The sequence below is a fragment of the Leucoraja erinacea genome, chromosome 8, assembly GCF_028641065.1.
Source record: "Leucoraja erinacea ecotype New England chromosome 8, Leri_hhj_1, whole genome shotgun sequence".
In the NCBI taxonomy this organism is placed as follows: Eukaryota; Metazoa; Chordata; class Chondrichthyes; order Rajiformes; family Rajidae; genus Leucoraja; species Leucoraja erinaceus.
The window spans coordinates 42,886,243-42,913,539 of record NC_073384.1 but is presented as its reverse complement, the minus strand read 5'-3'; the positions used below and the strand labels follow the sequence as shown (position 1 = coordinate 42,913,539).

At 44.2% G+C, this 27,297-nt stretch overlaps 1 protein-coding gene across 5 annotated transcripts in view; it reads left to right on the top strand.

The window, feature by feature from the left end:
- Positions 1–27,297, top strand: part of LOC129699621 (CAP-Gly domain-containing linker protein 4-like) — a 233,352-nt gene that overhangs the window by 170,760 nt on the left and 35,295 nt on the right. For all 5 annotated transcript variants that reach the window (XM_055639579.1, XM_055639581.1, XM_055639582.1 and 2 more), the window contains one exon: positions 15,630–15,694. In XM_055639579.1, coding sequence (XP_055495554.1) covers positions 15,630–15,694 — 65 coding nt within the window. The remainder of the gene's footprint in view (positions 1–15,629; positions 15,695–27,297) is intronic.

Below are 27,297 nucleotides of genomic sequence, written 5' to 3'. Positions count from 1 at the left end.
AATCGTATTACCATCAAAACTAAAAAAAATAATAATTTGAGAATGACTGAAAAAATAGATTATTTTTAGTATGTTACAGCAAGATTCAGATTTGTAAACTTTTTTAAATTGTCGTTTACAACAAAATAATAGTTTCACGAGCAAACCATATGGTCTACTACTATCTATTGCTGCTTTCCCTATCCACTCGATAATGGGCAGCACAGCGGTAGATTTGCTGCCTTACAGCACTAGAGTTTAATTTTTAAACCATGATTCTTTGTCTGAGATTTCCCAACCAGCATGAATTACTAATCCACTGCATAAATGTCATAATGTTCCCTTTAAAGTAATAAAAAAGTAATTGTATCGAGCTTTAATCTGGATTCTTGGAAATAGTTACTGATTCATAATTTTTGCCTTGGAGTTCAGGTATCATTTTGGTAAATTAACTCTGCATTCCATCAGAAAACAATACATACTTGCTAAAGTGCAATGTCCAGTGGTGTATTGTGTTCAAGATATAATCTAAGCATAGTTTATATATCTGTAGTCTCGTTATCTCTAGAGGATTGGAAGATACAGAATGATATTGCATCAGCTATTCTGATAATATTCTGCATCTGTCCATGTGATTTTAATGATCTACGTACATTGCCCTAACCCTCCTTGGCCCACCACTATTTCTGAGATATATTTTCTGGTCCTTCTTCACTCTTGGGGTTCACCAAATCCACTAATTAAACATCTGTTGAAAGTATGGACTCAGTTTATGTATCTGATAATTGAGTCGAGGGGCAAGTATATTCTTTCTGTTGAATAAATACTGTGCTATGAAGAAGGAGGAGTGAGGAGATGTAGGAAATGTTGCTGACTAACGTCATTGGTCTATTTTGAGTTTTGGCTGAAGGCAGCCTTCTTAACAAAGTTACATCACTGCCATGGGAAAGCTATGCTAACTGGTGTTTTTCTCTTTAATGGTGATGGAATCAACTTCCAAGTAAAATAACACTTTTAGAATTGTTTGATTCCTTAACCTTGATTGTAAAAGACAATACACCAATTTTATTTTCAAATCAAGCAAACCCTTATGTTGTGCTAAGACTGTTGATCATGTCGAAGGATAGTACACGATTCCTTTGGACAGTGCATTGATCCGTGTTCTTGACTTGCTCCAGGAATTATTTCAACTCATCTTTACCTACCTGGAATATCAACTCATTAATGCAGGAGAAGAGTGTAGGAAACTTGAATCCTAGTCCTGCTAACTGAAACTTGGAGACAGGAGACAGAAAGACATCAGCCAAAGGATTTACTTCTGGCATTAAGAAGCACTTTGTGGCATTAAGGCCACAAAGTGCTGGTGTAACTCAGTGGGTCAGGCAGCATCTCTGGAGAACATGGAGCATTGACATTTCGGGGCAGGACCCTTGTTCAGACATGATATTGTTCACCATTCAAGAGTCTGAAGAAGGGTCCCGGCAGGAAATTGTTTCTACTGGGAAGGCAAAGCTTTGGTTTGGCATCTCATTCAATAGATGGCACCTCCAATAGTGCTGCATGTTCTCAGCACTACAGTCATGTAAATCTAGATCTTTGCATCAGGTCTATTGAGTCAAGGGGCTGTCCCACTGTACGATCCGATTCAAGAGCTCTCCCGAGTTAAAAAAAAAATCAAACTCGTGGTAGCATGTAGAATGTACGTAGCTGGTACGTCGGAGCTCGGGATGTCTCTTAGCGGCTCGTAACGCTAATGGCAGGTACTCGGGAAACGCGGTAAGCTCATGAAGACTCGTGAAGATTTTTCAACATGTTGAAAAATGTCCACGAGAGCCCCGAGTACCTACGAGCGGCTATTACCGTAATTCTCCGAGTTCGAATCAGGGGAAACTCGGAAGAACTCTTGAATTAGCTCGTACAGTGGGACAGCCCCTTCAGGCTTGAAATTACAACTTTGTTTCAAGAGTGTTTTCAGCTGAGTCATGGCTGGCACTCATTACTTTATCCATCCAAGAGTAGATATTTTTACATTTTTCCTCAAGATTTTGAATTATTTGTCTTTTGTATTCCTGTGGTGTGTCTTGCAAAGAAGGGGTTAAAAAAGCTATTTTCTTTCATCAGGTTTTAAATTAAGATTAGTTTTCACGTCCTGAGTAAAATATTGAAAAGTGGAACAACAAAGTATTTCAGTGGCTCATTTCCAGGTAAATGATTTAAGTATTTGGCAACACTTTCTTGAATTGTGGAGTTCATTTTCAAGATTATCATGAAAGAAAGTGAGGTCAGTGAGATGGTGTGAAACACATTCAATCCATCATGTTATCAGGACATGAAAACTAATCTTAATTAATTTACTGTCAAGTAAACAATAATATAAAAAGTCAAAGATGTTATTTACAATTTAAGGGAGAAATTGTTCTCAGTCAACTTTCCTTTTTACGAAGTGATCTTCAATCAAATCAGAAACAAATCAGGGCAGCACAGTGGCGCAGCAACAGACTGTTGCCTCACAGTGCCAGACCCAGGTTCCATCCTGACTACGGGAGCTGTCTGTACGGAGTTTGTACATTCTCTCTGTGACCGCGTGGGTTTCCTCCCACACTCCAAAGATGTACAAGTTTGTAGGTTAATTGGCTTTGTAAGTTGTAAAAATTGTCCCTGGTCTGTGGGACAGTTAGTGTATGGTGTGATCGCTGAAATGCGTGGACTCGGTGGGCCGAAGGGCCTGTTTCCGTGCTGTATCTCTAAAGTCTAAAGTAAAGTCGTAAGTGAAGCTTTATAAAATACAGCGAATATATTCAACATTATTACACATTGCACTTTTGTGTTGTTGCTGCTAATTATTTTGGCTCTTCATGCAGCGTTGGTTAATTTTGCTGGGCAGCATAGTCATTGCCTTAATTATATTGTTCACAGCTCCCGAATAATGCCAGGGTCTTTCAATCACTTGACATTGAGTAGGGTTATGGGCTGTAAACGGTTTCTGTAGTGGAGTAGATAAATAATGAGTGGCAGGTGTGACCTCATTAGGCAGTGATCACTTCATCAATCAACACATGGATTGCTTGATGACCCTGATACATTGCAAATCTTTCAGACTATCAGATGCCATTTTGTGCAAGGATACATCCGTTATCTTCTGTAATTATATGCCTGGAAAAAATAACATTGTTGCTTAACCAATACTATTTCTCATTAGCAGCTTACTTGAGATCATTTGTCACAATTATATGCTGCTTCATCACAGCCAGACTTATAGTGCAAGTGTTGCAGGTACCAGTTGCTATGCAATCAAAATATTAATCGAGGAATGGTTTATACAGTCGCATTACATCCATGGTTTGCTATTTTAACAAATACATTTAAATTATTAATTTTAACAGGTAGCATAATTAATAAATTTCACGCTAAAATCATTAACTGTGTAATGTTAAGATTTAAGAACTTGATATTGTCCAAGCTGTACTCCTGTGCTGGCTGTAGAATACCTCTTTCAAATCACTGCTGTTTATCCATGGAAATACCACAGACGAAATGTGTAGGAAGGAACTGCAAATGCTGATTAACACTGAAGATAGACACAAAATGCTGGAGTAACTCAGCGGGACAGGGTAGCAACTCTGGAGAGAAGGAATGGGTGATGTTTCAGGTCGAGATCCTTCTTCTGTCTGAAATACCCCTGAGATTGCGCCATCATTTGATAAGATCAGGGCTGAGCATCCACCTCATGTTCCTGCTTGATCCATAATTCCCTGGGATTCTAGTAAACTACTGATCCAGATCTCACACCTAAATGTCCTTAGCATGAATATCCCAAACCTCCAAACCCCTTATCATGAACACCCAAAGTCACCTAACTTCCATTTCCCTTACTAACCACCCTTCCCGACCCTCCCTATGTTCCATGTACTTATTTGTCCAATCCATGAAACTCTCTCCTCATATTCGGAGTGGCGGCGTGGCTCTGGCTGCAGCGGCTTACCGGCGGTCCCGTTGTCTTTGTGTTTTTTATGTTGTTTATTTGTTTGGTTAGTTTAGTTTTTTTAGTGTTAGTTGTTGAAACGGGGGGGGCATACGGTTCCTTTTGTCGTATTCCCCTTCTCTGCCTCCGTCTGCGCCTGAGGCCTAATGGAATGCTGACGACCAAGCGAGGCTCCGGAGGCACCCACCCAGAGCACCGTCAGGACTAGCTCTGAGCTCGGTTCGGTGGAGGGTGGTCAGGCTCAGGGTTTCTGGAAGAGCTGGGACGCTCCCGTGAGGACGGCCAGCCCGAGGGTTTTAACGAGGCTCCCGTCGGGGGGGGGCCGCTCGGGGGTTATCGCTCCAGCGCCAGAGGGAGAAGAGGAGGGGGCGGCGACTGCGACCTAAGACAACGCCCAAGTGGGGCGGCCGGTCACAGTGAGGGAGATGCCCGGGTGGGGACTCACCAATCCATGAAACTCTCTCCTCATAAAAACTCTGTTGAGCAGCACTCAAAGTCTTGATCCTTGGGGCCTATTTACTTGCCACCAACCAAGGCATCTGTGGCCAACCTTGTTGTGTTTGCAGATGCAGACCAAGTTAAAGATGGTTCTAGATGTGGAAACAAGGAACTGCATATGCTAGTGTACACAAAAGGATACAAAGTGCTGGAGTAACTCAGCAGGCAGGCAGCATCCCTGGATGACATGGATAGGAGATGTTTCGGCTCGGGACCTTTCTTCAAGCACTTCAGTTTTTTTTTTCCACACATTCTCTCAAATTTCCCTTATTCTTGCCCACTCACTCCATACTGTCATTAATCAATGACCCACAACTCCTAATTTTACTGTAATGCTTTCTGCTTGAACATCACTCTCCTTTGAAAAATATTGTCTGCTCTGCGTCTGCCCCAGTAGAAGGGCCAGGACCAGGAAAAGAAATGTAACTAATGACATTTTAGAGTATTTTTGCCTTTAGTCAAAACTGATTATCCATTTTCAATCTGCACTCAATCTGCCCAGTCCATCACAGGTAGTCACTGTCATGATGATGAGTCATGATGATGAGTCATGATAATGATATGCAAATATCTTGACCTTTGTATCAGCTGACTTGGAGGTCAGGTCGCATGTGCGCTGTGTAAGCCAAGGCAGGAGGCCATGGCCGGGGGAGATAATAAACATAGAGACAAAGGAATGTAACCTGTAAATATTGTGTCAGTATTATTATTCCACATCTTCGGCGAAGATGTGACATCGGCGACGAGGATATTTTGAATTCTGAATCCGTGGCTAGGAGCTGGAAAAAGGTTCGAAAAATGTTTCATAATGGCAACCGCTGGAGCCGATTTGCTCGCACTTCGCCGAGTTCCACACTTCGATCCGACGGGTGATGCGAGAACCGTCAACGTGAAGTGGAATGCTTGGCTGGAGGAATTCGAGGCCTATGCCGACAGTCGCGGGCTCTTTCTTGATGAGACTATGCTGGGGCAGAAGGCGCAACGGAGAGCATTGCTTCTCTTCACCGCAGGGCCAGCGGTTCGAATGTTTAAAACACTCCCTGACACTGGAATGAAGGAAGACTATAAGAAAGCCGTTGATGCATTGAACAGTCACTATGTGGTGGTACCGAATGCTACATTTCAACGCCATTTATTCCACAAAACAAAGCAGGAATAGGGCGAGACTGCTTAATTTGTGACAAGACAGACAGGTGTCTGTAGGATGCAAATATGTGGTTGTTCATGTGGAAAACCAGATATTGGATCAGGTTGTCCAGCATTGCAGGTCAGACAAGCTCAGGAGAAGGCTGCTAGAAAAAGGGGGTGAGTTAAACCTTAATGATGCTTTGTCGATTGCAGTGACAATGGAAGCTGTTGAGGGACAATTTCACAGCATGAAACTGAAAGATTCCAAGACTGGGCAAGTTACCCAGCTGTCCTATGGTAGACCAAGAAGCAAGCCTGAACGTGAGATCGAGTGTTACAGGTATGGCAACAAGGGTCACAGAGAGATAGATGCATGTTGTCCAGCAAAAGGTAAAAATGTAAAAGTCAGGCCAGGTACAAGACAAGTAATTACAACAAGAGTGAATCTTCCAAGGCAGGGTCCAGTGAAAAGAAAGACAGACCTTGGCAGAAAAAGAAGGGTCATGTCCATCACGTAGAGGGGGAGTTTGGAAGTGATGAAGTTGGTGAGCATGCTGTTAAAAGGAATTATCAGTTTGCATTGAATGATAGCCATCACAAGAAAGATGCAGTGACCATCGGAGGTGTTACAGCGCCAGTGACTGAAGATTCTGGTAGTGACAGCAACGTAATTGACAGATCACTTTGGGAATACTTGAAAAAGCAGTAAATCAAGTGCATGTCAAGGAGGTGTAGTAGGAAGTTATATCCATACACCGCAACTAAACCATTGCAGACCATTGGATGTTTCACGGCTAAAATAGGTCGGAGATAGAGAAACTGAAGCAGAATTTGTGGTGATAGAGGAGAAGGGAGAACCCTTGCTCAGTAGATGTACAGCTCCAGAGCTGGGGGTGCTTCACATCAGAGTGCATTTCAATTCAGTGCAGTCATATGATGACATGAGGCAGGAATTTCACTCAGTATTCCAAGTTGTTGGAAAATTGAAAGGCCGGCAAGTGAAGTTAGCCATTGATTGAAGCTGTCAAGCCAACAGCTCAAACGGTGCGGAGAATGCCATTTGGACTTTGTGGAAAAGTAGAAGCTAAAATCAAGGAGTTGATTGATCAGGACATTATTGAACCAGGTGAACGTTCAACACCATGGGTGAGTCCAGTAGTGATTGTGCCGAAACCCAATGATGACATTAGACTGTGCATTGACGAGGAGAGCCAATGTGGCAATAATCAGAGAAAGACACCCAATTCCTACGGTCGATGAGTTGCTACAAGAGTTATCAACCAGTAAAGTGTTTTCCAAAATTGATCTCAAGTGGGGATATCACCAATTGGAATTACATCCAGAGTCAAGAGAGGTGACAACATTCGTCACTCACTGCGGATTGTACCGGTACTAAAGACACATTTTTGGAATCAATGCTGCTCCCGAGATCTATCAGTATGAAATCCACAGTGATTCAAGGTGTACCAGGCGCAGCAAACACATCAGATGATCATGCATCATTTCATGAAGAGCATGACAGGAGGTTGAAGCTAGTGTTGACTAAACTTCAAGAAGCAGGACTCACCGTGAATGAATTCAAGTGCAAGTTTGGAGTCTCTGAGATGGATTTCATGGGACACAGACTAACAAGTGAAGGGCTGAACCCGTCCAAGGCTAAAGTGAAAGCTGTTGCAGATGCACATGAACCTCAGAATGCAACCGAGATGAGGTGTTTTCTAGTACTGGTCAATTATTGTGCAAAATGGATTCCAAATTTTACTACACTGGCAGATCCGCTGAGAAAGTTGACCAGAAAAGACGTACCATTCCAGTTTGGTAGTGAACAGAGACAGGCATTCAAAGCACTGAAACCGTGTCTAATGAGTGCAGAAACCCTTGGATATTATGATTCAGCTGCACCAACAAAAATCATAGCAGATGCTAGTCCGGTCAGCTTACGAGTAGTGCTGGTACAGACACATGCAGATGGACCCAGAATCATAGCATTTGCCAGTAGATCGTTAACCAGCGTGGAGAGAAGATATTCTCAAACAGAAAAGAAGCACTGGGACTAGTGTGGGCCTGTGAAAGGTTCCATGCTTACTTGTAAAACATTGAATTCGAACTTGTTACAGATCACAAGCCGCTGGAGGCGATCTACTCGACAAGGTCTAAGCCATGTGTCAGAATAGAACGTTGGGTGCTGAGACTCCAACAGTACAAGTACAAAGTAGTCCACATTGCTGGGAAAGCAAACATCGCGAACCCACTGTCGAGACTGTTGAAGGATGAACAGCTGAGAGCAACATTCATGTTAGATATGGAAGCAGAGAACCTTGTGCGATTCGTCGCAATTCAGTCAATGCCAGGAGACGTGACAACGAAGGAAGTTGAAAGGGAATCAGAACATGATCCTGAACTCAAAGATATCAGAGAGCGTATTCACAGTGGGCAATGCCCTTACAAAAGCATATGTTCCCATACAAGATGAATTTTGTGTAATTGGTCAATGTGTGCTGAGAGGTAGCAGATTGGAGATCCTGCAGACACTACGAACAAGGATTGTGTCATTAGCTCATGAAGGACATTTAGGCATCGTCGGTACCAAACAGAATTTGCGGAGCAAAGTGTAGTGGCCAGGTTGTGAGAAAGATGCCGAAAAATTAGTCAAGACCCGTCACAGATGCCAAATCATAAGCAGGAGCAACCCACCAGAACCAATTAGAGGTACAAAGTTGCCAACAGGACCATGGGTTGACGTAGCTGTTGATTTTCTTGGACCACTTCCAATAGGTGAATCAATTATGGTAGTGGGTAGACTACTATAGCAGGTACTACGAGTATGCAGTGATGAAGTCAACTACAGCAGAAAAGTCTGGGCAGGCATTAGTAGAGATCTTCGCCAGACACGGGTTGCCTATTACGTTGTATTCTGACAACGGGCCACAGTTTGTTCCCGAGACGTTTGCTGAGTACATGAGAATCACACGCATCCATCATCACAAGGTGACTCCGAAATGGTCAAGTCTCCAGAAAATGTAATCTATAAGAGAAATGTATCGAGTGTCAAAAAGTACATGCCCAGAGACACTCAAAACGAGGTGGCCCAAAATCCACCAAGAGCTACTGATTCAGAGGGGCCAGATGACATCCCTGAGGTGGTGACCGGTGTTCTTGAGCATTCAAGGGATCTACAAGAGTTGCTGCCACAAAAACGCAGCCAGCATCATTTGAGACCCACACAACCCAGGCCATGCCCTCATTTCTCTCCAGCCATCAGGAAGAAGGTATGAAAACTGTAATGTCCAAGTTCAGGAACAACTTCTTCCCTACAACCATCAAACTATTAAACACTACAACCTCTAAATAAACTCCGATCTACATAGAATTGGGGCATTTTTTTTGTCTTTGCATTATGATTGTTTGTTTGTTTTTTATACAAGTATATGCTGAACCTTTTAATTGTTTATTATGTTGTTTACCGCGTACTATGTTTAGATCAGGTTGGGGGGAGTTCCCCCTGCCATGGGTCCCGTGCTACTTGCTCCATGGTCAGATAGTCGGTGACTAAACCGTCTCCCCCACCTGGTTTGCCAGGTGAGGAGGGGGGCTGTGGACCTCCAGCAGGACCAAAAACAAGACCTGTCAAAGGGTGGATGAGCTCCTAGCGAGCCAACGGCCATTCACACTTCTGTAAAAGTTGCGATCAGTATCGTACATAGCATTGTAAGGCACCGTGCCCGTTGATGTTTTCAATGATGATGATGATGATCATGTTTACATATCTGTTGAGCTGCTGCTAGTAAGAATTTCATTGCTCCTTATCGGGACATATGACAATAAAACTTGACTCTTCACTTCAAAAATATGCATATCCTAAATTATATGCATTTGATTAGACAGTTCTTGTTAAGGTAATTAATAGTGAAAATATTTATTTTAAAACTTTTTCTTCACTAATATTCAAGGGTCAGGAGTGTTTGATTGGCATATGTATCGATAATGAAACATTGAAATTCTTACTTGCAGCAGCTTAACAGGCTCATAGACAGAATAAGCGCAGGTAAATAAAATATTCAAAATAAAATCATTAAATTAAGTACCATCACTCCAGTGAAAAAAAGGAACCAAGTCCATAATTGCCGAGGTTAATGTAATGTAGTCTTCAAGAGCCTGATGGCTATAGAACATAAAACAGTGCAGCACATGAACGGAATCTTGTGCCCACAATGTTTGTGATTGTGCCTGACATGAGGCCAAGTTAAACTGATCTCATCTGCCCGTACATGATCCATTTCCCTCTATTCCCTGCACTTCCATGTGCCTATCCAAAAGCCATTTTGTTTTTTACTCAGGGTTGGGCTGTTTCGACTGTTGTGCCTGAGGTATCGGTGCTCGGCCCATTGCTGTTTGTGGTTTATATTGACAACTTAGATTCAAATATGCAAGGTATGATAAGTAAGCTTGGAGATGACACTAAAGTAGCTGGTATCATGGAATGTGAAATGAGATCAAAAATTACAGCAGGACCTAGATCTGAAGACTTGCTCGGTCCTCAGCTGGGCATGTGACTGAGGAATGATTAATGGGCTTTAATGCAGATAAGTGCGTTTTGGGAAGGCAAACCAGGGCAGGATCTTCACAATGAATGGTAGGGTCCTCTATAGCAGAGGGGGTTAGGAGTTTGATTACATTGTTTGTTGAAAGTTGTGTCACAGGTAGATTGGGTGGTTCAAAAGACATTTGGTACATTGATCTTCATCAGTCAGGACATTGAGTATACAAGTTGGCACATTCTGCTACAAATGCATAGCACATTGGTGAGGCTGTGTTTAGAATCTTGTGTTCAGTTGTGGTCACCCTGCTGTAGGAAAGATGTTATTAAGTGGCGAAGGTACAGCGATGATTTATGAGGATGTTGCCAGCACTTTAGGGCTTGAGCAACAGAGAAAGATTGGGCAAGCTAGGACTTTTTCCCTTGGAGACAGGTGGCCAAGGGGTAATCTTAGAGAGGTATTTAAAATTATGAGGGGAATTGATAGAGTGAATACACAGACTTTTATCCAGGGTAGGGGAATCAAGAACCGGGGACATAGCTTTAAGGTAAGTGGGGAGAAGATTTAATGAGAGCCTGGGGGCACAGTCAATCACAGGGCTGCCAACATTGGGTGAGAGTTGAGAGTGAGAAATTGCAAGGGAGCGTAGTGACCGAGGGGGGTAGGGTGTGGGAGGGGGGCCCCCTCCCATGGTAGGGAGGTTTTGCATTTTTCAACTTGAAATTGTGCAATCTGGTGCATACTGTAGCGAGCCTTAAGCTACACGTGAATGCAACATTTATGCTTACAATTGGATTACTAATTGTACTTATTAATCGTACCTACACACCAGGGACAATTTACAGAAGCCAATTAACCTACAAACCTGCACATATTTCGGATGTGGGAGAAACCGGAATATCTGGAGAACACCCATGTGGTCATAGGGAGAATGTTCAAATTCTGTACTGACAGAACCCGTAGTCAGGATCAAATTTGGATCTGTGGCGCTGCAAGGCAGCAACTCTACTGCTGCGCCACCGTATTAAATTATTTTTTCTGTAATATATTTATTATGGTGTCATGTCAATAAAGATGAACACATGATTCTGATTTCTGCCCTTAGTTGGATAACACACATCTCCAGTCATTGTGTTTTATGGCTGGTTTTCAACCTCTTAAGTCTGAAGGTCTTGACCCAAAACATCACACATTCTTTCTCTCCAGAGATGCTACCTGTCCCGCTGAGTTATTCCAGCGTTTTGTGTCTATCTTCAGTTTAAACCAGCACCTGCAGTTCCTTCCTGCACTCTTTGTTAAGTGAAACAGCTCATAATATTATTCACCTCAACTAAGTATTTTCTTCACCTCCGTTGCTGCAGAGAATGCAATCCCAGTTATCAAATCTTTCTTCAAAGTGAAAAAAAAATTCCAGCCCTGCCAACATCTTCATAAATCGCCCCTGGATCCTCTCCAGAGCAATTGCACCCTTTCTACAATATGTCATAGTCTTTCAGCATGGAAACAGGCCCTTCATCCCAACTTGTCCATGCAGATCAAGATGCCCCATCTAAAGATAGATATAGATATAGATATGCCATTTATTGTCACTATACATGTACAGTGAAATTGAAAGCTGCTCGTACTCAGTGCATACATATAATTTAGTACAAAAAACAAGAAACAGAAAAACAAAAAAAAACAGAAGGGAGGGGGGGGGGGGGGGGGGGGGGCACAATTCTGCGGCGCTACATACATATATACAGATGGAAGTCCGGGTGTTGGGCTGTGAAGTCAGTGCATGTGTGAATTTGAATTAAGAGTAGTTATAATTTTCAGAAAGCAACTATTTCTGAGTCTATTTGTCCTGGATTTGATGCACCTATAGCGCCTTCCAGAGGGCAGCAGGTCGAACAGTCCAAACGCAGGATGGGAGCTGTCTTTGATGATCTTCTTTGCCCTGCTAAGGCAGCGGGAGGTGTACTAGTCCCATTTATCCGCATTTGGCCCATATCCCTTTAAACCGTGTGTGTGTGTGTGTGTGTGTGTGTGTGTGTGTGTGTGTGTGTGTGTGTGTGTGTGTGTGTGTGTGTGTGTGTGTGTGTGTGTGTGTGTGTGTGTGTGTGTGTGTGTGTGTGTGTGTGTGTGTGTGTGTGTGTGTGTGTGTGTGTGTGTGTGTGTGTGTGTGTGTGTGTGTGTGTGTGTTTTAGCGGCGACAACACCCGGAGTAAGCGGAGTTGGCGATGTCCGGGGAGCGTTTCCCCCCCCGGGAATGCGGGCCAGCCCAGGTGCTCTGAGGCCAGTTGGGGTCAGGGGGAGGCGAAGGACAGTGGCTCGGGGCTCCGGGAGCAGAGCCTTAGCCCGAGATTCATCCCCGCAGCTCCGGAGGCGGCACCGACGCCCCCACTCACTTGGTCCGCTCCTGGCTCCGGGCCGGGGTTAAAACTCCATGGGGTGTGGACAGAGCGGCTAACGGACACAGAGCCGCCGGAGGTGAGAGAAGTGCTCCAGCCAGGAGTCGGTGCTGGGACCACCTATCACACCATCTGCATGGGAATGTGTAGCTTAGTTTAGATGAAACTACACGTTGTGGACAAAAATGCTGGAGAAATGCTTGAGTCTGAAGAAGGGTCTCGACCCGAACTGTCGCCTATTCCTTCCCTCCATTGATGCTGCCTCACCCGCTGAGTTTCTCCGGCATTTTTGTCTACCGTGCCATTTTAAATAGTGTGCAATGGGCTTAAGCAAATCAAATTGGTCTTTCTTTACGGGAAACCCGCCGACAGAAAACTATTCGCATTGGTAAGTGTGGAGAAGAGCTGGAAGCCTTCAGTTAATTGAATTCTTCGTGACTTTGTTTATTTATTTATTTAAAATGTGAGAGTGCGAAATTCTGTGATCAGCGTGAGGATTTTGTTAATTGCGTGAATCTCACGCTCAATGAGTGAGAGTTCAGCCCTGTTCTAATCAAAGGGTGCCGGTTGTATGGAATGAACTACCAGAGGAGGTAGTTGTGGCAGGTACAATCATAATATTTAAAAGACACTTGGACAGGTACATGGATTCAGGCACGGAAATCGCTATCAAAACTTGGGGGGGACCGGGGTGCAATCACTCACACTCTCACTCACACACACACCCACGAGGCTTCGCAGGCTTCAGCCTTGGGCCCTGTGGAGACTCACTGTCAAAATAAACTTAAGCGAGAGAGGTGGTGGAGTGAGCACTCGGTGCTGGTGCTCAGTCGGTTCAGCAGCAAGGGTGAGATCAACATCAGACAAGGTGCTAATGGGGAGAAAAAGACTCCGTACAGACAGCGGCCGGAGCCAGGATCTAAACCAGTGTCCATGCAGCTGTAAGGCAGCAGCAACGCGCAGACCGAGTGGCCTCTCGCTCTCTCTCTCTCTGTGTACCTGCTAGCAGCGGCGGTGACCCGGTCCCGGTTCCCTCTGCTCATCGGGCGCTGACTCCACGCTGTACCGAATCGCCCCTGAGTCAAGCAGTGCGCTGGGCTGGAGGAGAGAGCGAGATGCATGCGAAGCTTCGGCCGTGGGCTTGAATCGGCCCGTTCACGGGTCTTTCATCAGCCAGCGGAGGCTTCACCATCTGGAGCCTTGATCGTCTCGATGCAGCAGTTTGATTTTAAACCGCGACAGGTGCTGAAAGGGCCCGCGAATGGGCCGATTCAGCCCTTAGAAAGCGGCTGATAAAGTCCGCTTGACAAAACATGGGGGGGATTGTCCCTCACCTCTCAAAGAATGGGGGGGGGGGGACGTGTCCCCTCTGTACCCCCCAGGATTTCCGACCCTGTATGGATTGGAAAGGTTTGAGCGATATGAACAAAATGCAGGCAAATGGGACTAGCTCAGATGGGATTTCTTGGTTGGCATGGCTAAGCAGGCCGAGGACCTGTTTCCTTGCAGTATGACTCTATGTGGTATGAGATATGAGAATCATGTGGGAAAGTGGACTAGGCACAAACCTTATCAAATACTAGAGGCTTGAAGGGCTGTAAAACCTACTCCAGCTTTTTATCTTCTTAGATTGCACCCAGGCATTTAGCGTGAAAGAAGTAACATATTACTATTTGTTCATCTCTAAAGACCGATATAGCCTTTTTATGAACTATTCTGAAACTAATGAAGAATATGGAAATCATAAACTTTGTAATTGCTACTTTGTAGCACCTGCATTTTTCTCAGTCTAATGTTTTACCGGTTAATATGCAGTTTATACCATGAAAGTTTATCTCACCTGTTCAGGTCATCACATTTTGAAGCAAAGGAAGGTAATTTAGTGTTGATTGGTCCATCAGAGAGCTTTCATTAAGCTCGTTATTGATGCATCAGCCTGACGTTATGATGTATAATATCTGTTTGCTCCAACCTCATGGGCCCAAAAATATATGTAATAATTAAAAGTAAATTACAATTACTGGATAAGTGTGTGCAAATTGATGCTAATTGTGGTAGCTGTGACAGCACTGATATGCTGGTAAATCTGACTGCTCCTGTTTCCTACTTTGAGTATATTGGTAGATAAGTGCATAATAAAAGTCTTCCTTTAAGGGAAGGTAACCTGATTCACCAAAATCTTTGGGGAGAAAGTCTGCCCTTTGTAAATGATTCCAGAGCTTGGGGACAATGTTATACTAGATACCGTTGTAGGAAGTTATTAAGAAGACAAAATTGTCTTGAAAGTGATGATTAAAATTCCATCACCACTGAAAAGGTACTTATTTAATTAGATGACATTTATGGATTGTTCTGGGCAATTATGAATCATTTACATAATCTTTTTATAGGAAATGAAAAGATTCAGAGCTAATTTCTAATTGCTTATTCCTTACCTCGTGTACAACAATTAAGAAAAAAAGGACTTTTACGATATCATTAAGGCTGCACATACAAAAAAAGAATTGTTTATACTGACTGCACGACACACAGTGAGAGTATAGTGAGAAAAATTTGGAAAGTGCGTCTCAAATGCACAAAGAACTCATTTAGCACAGAAGAGAGATGGAGGTCCCATCATAACTCTTTGGGAGGCAGGCTTGGATTTAGGAATCTTTTTGAATGCAGCTGATGGTGGTGATTTACAGCAGAATATTCCTGAGCACGCTGCCTGTTATATTGGGCACAGCATCAATGAATCTTTTGATTATGTTTTTCTCAAGTTCCCATCTCCAGCTGTTGCTAGGTTTACTTCCTATCAGGTTTCACTGGGTGTGGTGGAGATTTGCTATCATACATACTCATCAGCTAGAATAATATGGAGCACCACTCTGTCTTCTAGTTATTGGAAAAGCATACCTACATTTCAAGTGGTGCCTTCAACCATTTGCTCCAAATCCGTCCTTTCTTAATCTTTCCTGCCCCATTAACATTCTAAGTGTAATGTTAAGATGAAAGTCAACATTATAATGCCTCTACATTGTTCTTGAATTTTAAGGTGTGAATAATATTTATATTTTAGTTTGTACATTGTTTCTCCTGTAAGTATATTGTACCTGTTTCAATCTGTAGGGTGACGGAAGCAATGGATTCCTTCTCAGATATTCCAACCAGCAAATTCAATCGATCACTTATAGGTAGGTAATTGTCTTGTTGCCTTCATTACATGGAATCTGATCTCTAGAACAAAATACTACATCTGACTCGATGTCAAGCTTAATATTAGGTAGCTGTATCACAGAGTAATCAGAGCAGCATATTATTGGTTTCCAATAACATGAAATACAAACGACAAGAATCCCTACATGAGTCACAAGACACAATTTCCCACACACAAAGTAATGCTGACAATTCCTAATCAGTCCTTGCATTTCAAAATACATGCAAATCTCATCTCTCAGAATAGAATCAGCAAAACTCATTGTTTCATGTCTTCAGGGGAAATAATGGAAACAAACCATACTCATTGCCACCTGCCTCCCTCTGCTTAAATTTTGAACAATTGTTTTCCATACTAAGCTTTTTAACAAAAACAAGTGCAAGAACCCTATTTAGATCAAGGATTATCAGTTATCCTCAACTGCACCTGAAATGTTAATGTTTTTTTCTTTCCACAGATGCTGCCTGACCTGTTGAGTGTTTCAAGCATTTTCTGTTTGTACCTCTCTGATCTATACTGCCACACATGGTTTTGTATCATCAGCAAGCTTGGACTTGGACTTGCCCTTTTTGCACTTGATCCAAATTTATCCAAATTTATCATTGCCTTCCAGATTATCAGATGCTGGAGAGCAATCACTAATAGAGTCAAGAGTGTTTTATTGTCATATGTCCCAGATAGAACAATGAAATTCTTACTTGCTGCATCACAACAGAATATGTAAACATAGTATGATATGATAAACAAGAGAGAAAAGAGTTCAGTGCGTATATATACACATACTCCCATTATATTTATATATATATATACACACATACTCAAAAAAACCCAAAATAGTGCAATAATAATAATAATAATAGTCTATTGTAGTTCAGAGCTTATATGAGGTTGTAGTGTTTAATAGCCTGATGGCTGTAGGGAAGAAGCTGTTCCTGAACCTGGATGTCACAGTTTTCAGGCTCGTGTACCTTCTTCCTGATGGCAGTGGTAGGCCAGAGTGTGAGGCCAGGATGGTGTAGGTCTCTGATGATGTTGGCTGCCTTTTTGAGGCAGTGATTCCGATAAATACCTTTGATGGTAGGGAGGTCAGAGCCGGTGATGGCCAGTTCACAACTTTTTGCAGTCTTTTCCACTCCTGGACGTTCAAGTTGCCGAACCGGGCAATGATGCAACCAGTAACCAGTATGCTCTCTATTGTGCAACTGTACAAGTTCAAGACAATCCTCTTTGACATACCGAATCTCCGTAATCTTCTCAGGAAGTAGAGACGCTGATGTGCTTTCCTTATAATTGCATCAGTGTGCTGGGCCCAGGAATTTGAATTTTTGACTCTCTCCACCACCGCCCCATTGATATAAACAGGATTGAGGATCCTCATCCTTCCTCTTCCAAAGTCCACAATCAGTTCTTTGGTTTTAGTGATATTGAGAGCCAGGTTGTTGTGCTGGCACCATTTGGTCAATCGGTCGATCTCACTTCTAAAACTCTGACTCATCACCATCTGTAATTCATCCCACAACGGTGGTGTCGTCGGCGAGCTTGATAATGGAGTTCGCACTATGTCCGGCTACACATTCATGAATATAGAGTGAGTAGAGCAGGGGGCTGAGCATGCAGCTTTGAGGTGCTCCCGCACTGATTGTTAATGAGGGTGAAGGTATACAAAAATGCTGAAGAAATTCAGCTGGGTGAGGCAGCATCTATGGAGCAAAGGAAATAGGCGACGTTTCGGGTCGAGACCCTTCTTCAGACGGTGAAGGGTGAAGTATTTCTGCCAATTTGAACATAATGTGGTCTGTGGATGAGGTAGTCGAGGATCCAATTGCAGAGGGATGCTCAGAGACCCAGTTCCGTGAGCTTGGTAACCAGACTTTTTTTTGTATCAAAAAATAATAATTTATTTAATTTTCAACATGATAAAAAAGCCAAAAAATACCAAAACTGTGGTGACATACCCACCACCATATTACAGAATCACCAAACTATTCAGACATTAAATTACAAACAACTATGTTACAGATAACACCAGCCTCTCCAACACCACTCGGGCGCGGACGCAACCCTGGTAAAGGGAAAACATCTGGCTCGGGCAAAGCCCTCCTCTACCTGGCACCGGGACTCGTGGATGGCCAGCTTGGTCAGGCCTAAGAGCAACCCAACCAGGACATCTTCAGCCCTGCCCATTCCCTAGATCCCATCACTGGTCCTTTGGTGACTGGCAGCAGAGCCGCTCCTTCCCCTACGGACCCTAGGTGGCGTGGCGGTGCTCCTTGTCTTCCGGACCCTGGCTACAAGGGACACTCTACTGGTCTCTCTACCCTCAACGACACTGCTCTTGGTCTTGGCATCGTTCTTCAGGTCGTCCAAGAAGGACCTGAGCTGACGCCGGTCGTTCCGCTTCACCCCCTTGCCCTTCCCCCTCCTTCTGAGGATGAGGGTCAGAGAGCTGGTGAGCCCGTGTAGGTTTGGCCAATCTGGGCCGATGTTGGGCTCCATCGATGGCCTGGATGAATTTGCGGATTTTCTCCACTGGAATGAGTGGAGTGGCATCGGGGAGAGCGAGAACATCCGAATCAGAATCAGAATCAGATTTTATTCGCCAAGTATGTTTTGCAACATACGAGGAATTTCACTGGCCAGGTCAGTCATACAATTAAAAGCACCAGACTCAAAAACCCATTTTAACATGAACATCCACCACAGTTACTCCTACACATTCCTCACTGTGATGGAATGTGAAATATAGTTCAAGTCCTTCCTTTTTTTCTTCCTCGGTCGGGGGCTCCGAGCACTCCATTGACGGGACGGTCTTGACTCCCGTAGCCAGCGGAGTTCGGGTCGTCCGCGTCGAGGCTTTCAGCTCCTGCATCGGTGGGTTGTCAGCTCCCCCGCGCCGAGCGATCGAACCTCGCGTCGGGGCTGGTCGAGACTGCGAGCCCTTGATGGTAAGTTCACAGGCCGCATTGACTCATTGTCCGAGGAGTCTCCTTCCACCTGCTCACTGCAGGTGGAGACACCTTCCCCATCCCCGGACACAACCTTAGAGCCCGATACTCCCAGCTCACGCTGTGCGGCGGTTGCCTCTGCCCCACCCGCTGGTCTCTCCTCCACCTCAATCCCATCCCTGGGACCAGTGGCAGAGGGGCCTTCCCCCAATGTACCTGGGGAATCAAGACCATCAACAGTGGGGGTGACTATCCCTCTCTCCCCTAGTTGGGTCCAGAGTGGACTCTGGTGCACCAGACTCAACCCCTTGGTTTCCCCAACCCCTTCCCCGCCTACAGTCTCTACATTCAGAGGTGTTCTCTGCGCCTCATCCTGGGTGGTGTTGCTCCTGGGCTTCCTCGAGTGCCTGATGTGGGACTCCCTCCCCAACAGGAATCCTCCTGCTCCATAACACCCGAGAGGTCCCCATCGCCACCCTCCCCAGAATCCCCTCCATAACATGGGACTGGGGCCCGAACCAGAGGGCGGGAGTCTTCCTCCACCACAATATTCCCCTCCTCCCTGGAGGATCCCCGTTCGTCCCCCTTCCGCTCCTCCATAGAGAGATTCCTCCTTCTTGATTTCGATGGGTAGGAGCTCACAGACTCTGGGGTCACCTGAGCAACCTTCCTCTGCGGCACCCCCTCCTCCCGCGCAATCCCCACCGCCCCCGGCTGGAATGTGGGGCTTGCAGACTCCCTAATGCAAGGTGATGGGATGGGTTGAATGTACTTGTCTCTGGGAGTATTGTTCCCTATGTGTTTAATCTTCTTTGCCACCTTGCCCCCCTTCTTTTGACCCTCCCCCCACCCCCTCTCGCGCTCTGCGCAACCCAGAGTTCCCTGATTCAACTACAGGGGAGGGGAAGAGGGTCTAGTGGCACTGGAAGTGGAGGCCTCCGCCCGGGGTTTGGGGCAATTCCTCCGAATATGCCCCACTTTCTTACAGGAATGGCTCCTTGGGCGTTCCGATGTCCAGTTGATGGTGAAATCGCAGCCATCCTGCTGGACACATTAGCGCCCGTCAACTACCTCCTCCCGGTTCAGCAACATCATCAGCTGGCACTGGAGGGAAAGAACGTGCCGCAGCTCCTTCCTGCGGAACCCCTGGGATATCAGGGTGATGTCCGCGAGTACCTTCCCCAGGGTGAAGGTGGGGAAGGATGGCCTCATTTGTGATGCAGGGTCATTGGACGGGACCACTCATTGTGCTGTGGTCGCCAAGGGCTCGACCTGCAGGAATGTTCCACCCACTGAGATCCCTTTACTCACGGCCGTGTTCACCCCCTCAACAGACTTGAGGACGAACACGGCCATCCCAAACATCCTGCCAACGTACAGGACGCCTGCGGGCTTCACCGCCAGGGCCACGACAGCTGTGCAGTCCTCAAGGTTCATATGAGGGGGCAAGTAACACCTTATACCATGCTCGAAAGGCAAGCTCCACATGGAGAACCGGGCCCCCAGAGGAGCAGCCGAAGCAGCTGAAGCAGCCACCTTTGCATAGATCCTGGAAGGCCCTGCTCCCCCAGAACACTGACCCTGTATGGTATCAAGCACTACAATTTAAAACATAGCACTTCAACACACTGACTCAGACAGTCCAAATGGCACTAGGCCAAGTCCAAACACAAAAACAAATGGAACAGTTCAAGGGAGGGAGGCAAGTGATGTCGCCTCGAACCTTGATAATGACGGTTTCCCCGAAAAACCACTGCGTCACCACCTCCGCCTGGCTCTCTCGGCTCTCCTGCATTCCCTGGTGAGCTGCTGAACTTCGCAGGCAATCCCAGCTGTTCTTCGCCACTCCTACAGCAACAAAAGGGACTTGCTTGCAGTCTTGTTTTTGGTAGCCTCTTATCTCCATCGGTTTTGCCGAGTGAAAGGAGGCTTAGTCTTCAGCTCCAGGCTCCAAGGCCGCAGAAAAAGGTCAAGACGATGCAGGTGCAGAAAACCTCCCACACCACACGAAAGCAAGACCGGCCCGGACAGCACCGACGAGGCAGTAAGGGGGGTTGTTCTGGACGTAGGTGTTAAAGTCCAGAAAGATTTTCTCTTCCCTTTTGGTGAACCGCAGTTCCTGGCAGGTTGCCAGCAGTTGTGGGAGCTCGACAGTTCGTTGATAAGATTGCTCGCACTCCCAAAAACAAGCAGAAACTTTAAAACAAGTCTGCAATGACGCAGCGATACACAGAGATGTTTAAATGTACCGCTGTGCCTCCTCCGAATTCCAAAAGATGTTTAAACACACTAGTTCTTGTGTTTGGATGAGAGCTCCGAAACATCACACCTCCTCGCATAACCAGCTTGGAGGGGATGATGGTATTGAATGCTGAGCTGTAGTCAATAAACAACAGCCTGACATAAGTGTTTTTATTGTCCAAGTGGTCCAGCAACATAGAATAGTACAGCGCAGGAACATGCTCTTCGGCCCACAATGCCCTTGCTGGGCAAGATGCCAAATAATGCTTACAGTACCCTACGAATCACCATTGTCCTTCCAACTGTTCCATACTCATTGCTTTCTGAATATTAACCAGTCCCGCAGTCCACACCACAAAATTAGTCCCAATCCCATGCACTCTAATTGTGTCTTAGATTATCATGTATAACCTTTTTAAAGACCTTCTTAAAGTCCAACGACTAGTTCATTCTGTATTCTACTAGTTACAACCTCAAAGCATTTCAATAGATTTATGAAATGTGATTTGCCCTTATAAATCTACATTGACTGTGCCTCATTTACTATTTTCTAATACCCTATGTCTTCTTTGAAAACAGATTGCATATTTTTTTCTAACAGATGTTAGACTAACTGGTCTGACATCCTCTGCTTCCTTTTCATAAATAATGTAGCATATTTATAGTTACCACCTTTTAATGTGTGTGATCTATTCAGGAGTTTATGAAATTTTGGAACATGACAAGTCGTGCATCCAGCATCTCAAAATCTTTGGATCTAGGTCATCGAGGCCTAGACATTTATCTCCATTAATTTCCGCAATACTTTTTTTAACCATTGCAAATGGCCTTTACCCTTTCATTTATCCTGGACCTGTAGACCTCCAATGTTTCTGGAGGATTTTATGTGTCCCAGCCGTTCCCTTATTCCCCTGTATAACTTCGCCTATCTCAGTCTGCAAGGGACTCGCATCACTTTCAGCTAATCTTTTTAATTTTACTAATCTATAGAAGGTTTTACAGTCTTGCAAAAAACAAACATTTTAGTCTGTAAGTTAGACAAAAATGCTGGAGAAACTCAGCGGTTGAGGCAGCATCTATGGAGAAGAACTGAAGAAGGGTCTCGGCCCGAAACATCACATATTTCCTTCGCTGCATAGATGCTGCCTCACCCGCTGAGTTTCTCCAGCATTTTTGTCTACCTTTGATTTTCCAGCATCTGCAGTTCCTTCTTAAACTTTTAGTCTCTAATTTTTACAGTCAATTCTTGCTTTTCTTATTGACTTATTTTATTTTACCTTTTATTTCCTTATCAATGCTTTGGTCTTTGCTGAAGACTGATTTTTTTTTTTAATCCTCAGGCCTACTCCTTTGACAGCATTATAAACCTTGACTTTTAAGTTAATATTTCCTTTAACTTCTCTTGTCACTTTTTTTTTGCCTTAAGGCAATTTGCAAACTATGTATTCATTATTTAAATCGAGTCATATGTCGCAGAAACAGTGCCTTTGGCTCATCATGTTCATGCCAATTATCATGTATCTATCTACACTAATTCCATTTACCAGTACTTGGCGATTCAAGTGCTTATCTAGGTACTTCTCAAGTATTTGTCTTCAATAGCCACCCAAATGTGCATTCCAGATGTTAACCAAGCTCCAGGAGAAAACGTTCTTCCCTGTAACATCGTACACCTTACCTTAAACCCATCCCTTGTATTTTAGGTACTTCTCCTAAGGGGTACACTTTCTTACAACTCAATTATTTTTGTATACCTCTATTAGTTACCCATTCCCAGCCTCCACCACTCCAGGAGAAACAGACCCAACCTATCTAGCCTTTCCTTATAAATGAACCTTTCAATCCCAGGCAACATCCTAGTGAATTTCCTCTTCACCATTTCCAGTGCAATCACAACTTTCTGATAATACGGCAATAAGAATTGAAGACAGTCTATTGTATCAGTTGTGACCTAAACAATGATTTATAAATTTGTGTAGAACACAACTGCTGGAATAACTCAATGAGTCAGGCACCATCTCTAGACGTAATCTCCCTGCTCTTTTATTCTAAGGCCCAGCCAATGAAAGTATCACAGAAGCCTTCTGCCCCTTATTGAAATCATACATCTTGTCTTTGTAGTTTGCTTTAGTTAGATTGAAAATCATTGTTTTCAATTGAACCAGAACATTTTAAAATAAAGTTATCATATTTGGTTGCTGTTCCCTAAAGGCTCTTTAACTATTCAGGTTCATATTTCTCTTTACACAGTACTGTACCTAAAATAGCCACGGCCCTTGTTGATTCCTCAACATAATGATTTAAAAGGCTGTAAAGGCTCTATGCGATCCTTGAATTTATCTTTGCTGCAATGCTTCCAGTTTGATTTGTCTTGTCTATCTGTCAATGGAAAGAAAGTTAAGTAAAGATTATTGTTATATGCACAAGTATGGTGAGGTAGAGGTGCAATGAAAATATTGTAGAAACAACGAACTGCAGATGCTGGTTAATGCACAGAAGGATACAAAGTGCTGGAGTAACTCAGCGGGTCAGGGCAATTGAACACCTTGGACTACTTTCTGCAGGAGGGTCTCGACCTGAAACATCACCTATCCATGTTCACCAATGTTACCTTTGCTACCTGACCCGCTGATTTACTGCAGCACTTTTTGTTTGCAATGAAAATTATATTTGGAGCAGCATCACAGGCACATACACTCAGACAAAACAAGAAACAAAAAATTACACAAGACAGTGAAAAGAAAGACTGCAAAAACAGAATTAAAATTCCTCGCTAGTGCATGAGGTGGTCCACGGTGTTCCATTGCTGAGGTAGGATTAGGGTTGTGCAGGTTGGCTCAAGAACCTGATTGTTGTAGGAACTGAAGCTACTGGTGTGGAACTTCAGGGTTCTGCACCTCCTGCCTGATGGTACCAGTGAGAAGAGGGCATGGTCCAAATATTGTGGGTTCTTTATAATCCTTATTCGTGTAGCAGTGCCTTATGTTGATTCCACCAATGGTGAGACAGGCAGAACCCAACGGTGTGACGGGCTAAGTTCACCACCCTCTGCAGCCTCTTACATGCCAGTCATGTCATACGGAATTTATTTAAACTTCCAAGAAAGTGGTGGGACCCTCTTTGTGATGACATCTATGTGCTGAGTCCAGGACAGATCATCTGCGATGATAATGCACAGGGTTTTGAAAATTCTAACTCCCGCTGCTGACCCACCAATGAAAATTAGCAAGTAACCTCTCAATTTTCCCTTTCTGAAGTCAACAATTAGTTCCTTGGTTTTGGTGGTGCTGAGCAAGAGGTTCTTGTTATAGCACCACTCATCCAGGTGCTCTATCCCTCTCCTGTACGCTGATTCACAGTATAATAATCTTGTTGCATGTAATAACCCATAATTTCTTAATTTATATTATTACTGAATTACTATTACTCTTTGGGAATTTACAGTGTTTTCGGCTCCTCACAATTGCTTAGCTCTGCCCAAACTGATTCGACTCCTTGATTTTGTGGACAAAGATTCTTTATTCTCTCTTTTTTCACGCAGAGAGTGGTGAATCTCTGGAACTCTCTGCCACAGAGGGTAGTTGAGGCCAGTTCATTGGCTTATTTAAGAGGGAGTTAGATGTGGCCCTTGTGGCTAAGGGGATCAGGGGGTATGGAGAGAAGGCAGGTACGGGATTTTGGATGATCAGCCATGATCATATTTGGCGGTGCACTCGAAGGGCCGAATGGCCTACTCCTGTCTATGTTTCTATGCTTCCCCATTCTTTCACATCAAGGCTGTCCTGCTTCCTTTTCCATTTGCCAGTTCCTTTCTGAAAATTAAAGCTACTGGAATATATAGTTTTCAACCTAGTTCACGTTGCAGACACGTATCACATTGGCTATTGGATTGTAAGCATTTATATCTATTAGTTCCATTAATTCTTCTACCTTCTTACAAATACGCAGTGCATTCAGATAAAGAGCATTCAGTTTTGACCTTGTCCCAATTTTCCCGTTCTAATTCTAACAGGAGGTATACTGTTATTTTTGCATACACAGCTTTTGCTGACAGCCTCAATTTATCACAACCATTTTGCTAATCTGCACTTTCACTTTGTCAGTTCTCCTAAACTGGTTTCCAAGAAATGGAACTTGAGGAATCAACTGTTCCAATGGCGAACTTAGTGATGGTGTTTGATTAGATTCAAAGAAATGCCATTGACCCAAAGTGTTACTTCTGGTGCTGGAGAAGCTTAGATGCTGCCAAATCTGCCGAGCATTCCGACATTTTATTTTTTATTTCAGATATCCAGCATCTGCAGCTTTTTGCTTCTACAGTCCTGATCTAGCCCCTATTACCTTAAAATTAAGAGTGGTTTCAGAAAATAATTCATCATAAAGAGGCAGTGGAATTTGGAAACTAACTTTCGTAAAAAGATGCTGAGGCTAAATCACTTGACTGGATTTTAGGCTTTATTGCAGGTTGATAGAGAAGGTACTGAGCAGTCATAGTTATAAAGCATAGAAATAGGCCCTTCAATCCAACTTGGCCATACCAATCAATATACCTTATCTAAGCTAGTTGCATTTGCCCCATGTTTGGCCATTATACCTCTCAACTTTTCCTATCTATGTACCTGTACAAATGTCTTTTAAATGTTGTTATTATACCTGCCTCAACTACTTCCTTTGGCATTCACCTATCTATTTCCCCCTTGATTTTATGCACTTCTATAAGACCACTCTTAAGCCTCCTGTGCTCCAAGGAATAAAATCTTAGCCTGCCCAGCCTCCCTTGCATTTGAGGCCTTGGCGTCCTGACAACATCCTCATAAATCTTCTCAATACTTGGTTCAATGGCATCTTTCCTGTAGCAGGGTGACCAGAAATGAACATGATACTCTCTGTGGCCTTACCAACATGTTGTGCTACTGTAACGCAAATGCCCCAAATTCTATACTAAATTTCCTTACTAATGAAGACCAATGTACCAAAAGCTTTCACCACCTATCATCTGCGATGTCAGGTTCAGGGAACTATGTAATTGCACTCTTAGATCCCTCGGCTCTACAATACTTGCCAGGGCCTCATCATTCATCACACAAGTCCTGCCTTTGATTGACATCCTGAAATGCCACACCTCACTTTTATCATCTGCCATCATCTATATAGTCTGCAAACAAACTAATCATGCCTTGTACATTCTCATTCATAGAAGCATAGAAACATAGAAAATAGGTGCAGGAGTGGGCCATTCGGCCCTTCGAGACAAATTCTTATATAGTTGACAAACAGCAATGGGCCTAGCCCCGATCCTTGAAGCACATCACTAGTCACCAGTCTCCAGTCCGAGAAACAATCTTCCACCATCATCCTCTGCTTACTATCATGAAGCCAATTCTTTATCCAGTTGGTTAATTCTCCTTGGATCCCAATGATTGAACCATCCAGAACAGCCTACCTTCAAAAACCCAATCAAATGTGTGAGTCATTAACTCCCACACACAAAACCATGCTATTGCTAATGCATGTATATCGGATCAGTCATCAGTTGTTGCAAAGTGTGACAGGGTCTTGGAGCTGAATGATCCTGTCTTCCGGAGTTGGTTGAAAAAGACGATAGCGGAAATGACAAAGGTTCCAATTTAACCATGTGGCTGAGATGCTGTTTAGGCAGTCAAGTGTCCCATATGTAGGAACATAATCACCTACAATTATTCAAATGTGAATTGATGGAACAGTAAGATCAGCTGTATGAATACCTTCAACAATGTTGGAACTTGGAAGTAAAGGGCCTGTCCCACTTGCGTGTCCTTGGCACGCAAATTACGCGATGTTGTGGTCACGTTGAGCCGAGACAGTCGAGCGAAGGTCGGGCGCGATTACATGCTTACGTACAGCCGTCTGGAGCGCGCAACGTCATTTGAAGATGGACACAAAGCTGGAGTAACTCAGCGGGACCGGCAGCATCTCTGGAGAGAAGCAATGGATGACGTTTCGTGTCGAGACTCTTCTTCAGTCTGCATTTTTCAGACTCCTGCATTTTGTGTCTATCTTCAATTTTCTTGGCCCCGCTCTGGGAGTAGAAGTGGGGGTGGATTCGGACTGCAATGGCTGTGAGCCCCAGGCCGAGCTCGGCGATCATTTGCCTGCTTCTGCTGCTGTTCAAGATGACACGTTGCGTCAAGCCAGGGACTTGGGCCTGTCCCACTTTGGCCGTCAGTTCCGCGACAGGCCGTTGGCGCACGAAGATTTCGTTCACTGCAAGAATTTCGGAGCCCCGCTCGATGTCGGGACCGGCCCTGCACAACTCCATACGCCTCTAAGTGGGACCGGCCCCAAGCGGCCATACGGTGCATGTACGCCTCAAGCGACCACAAGGTCGTGTAATTTGCGAGCCAAGGACGCGTAA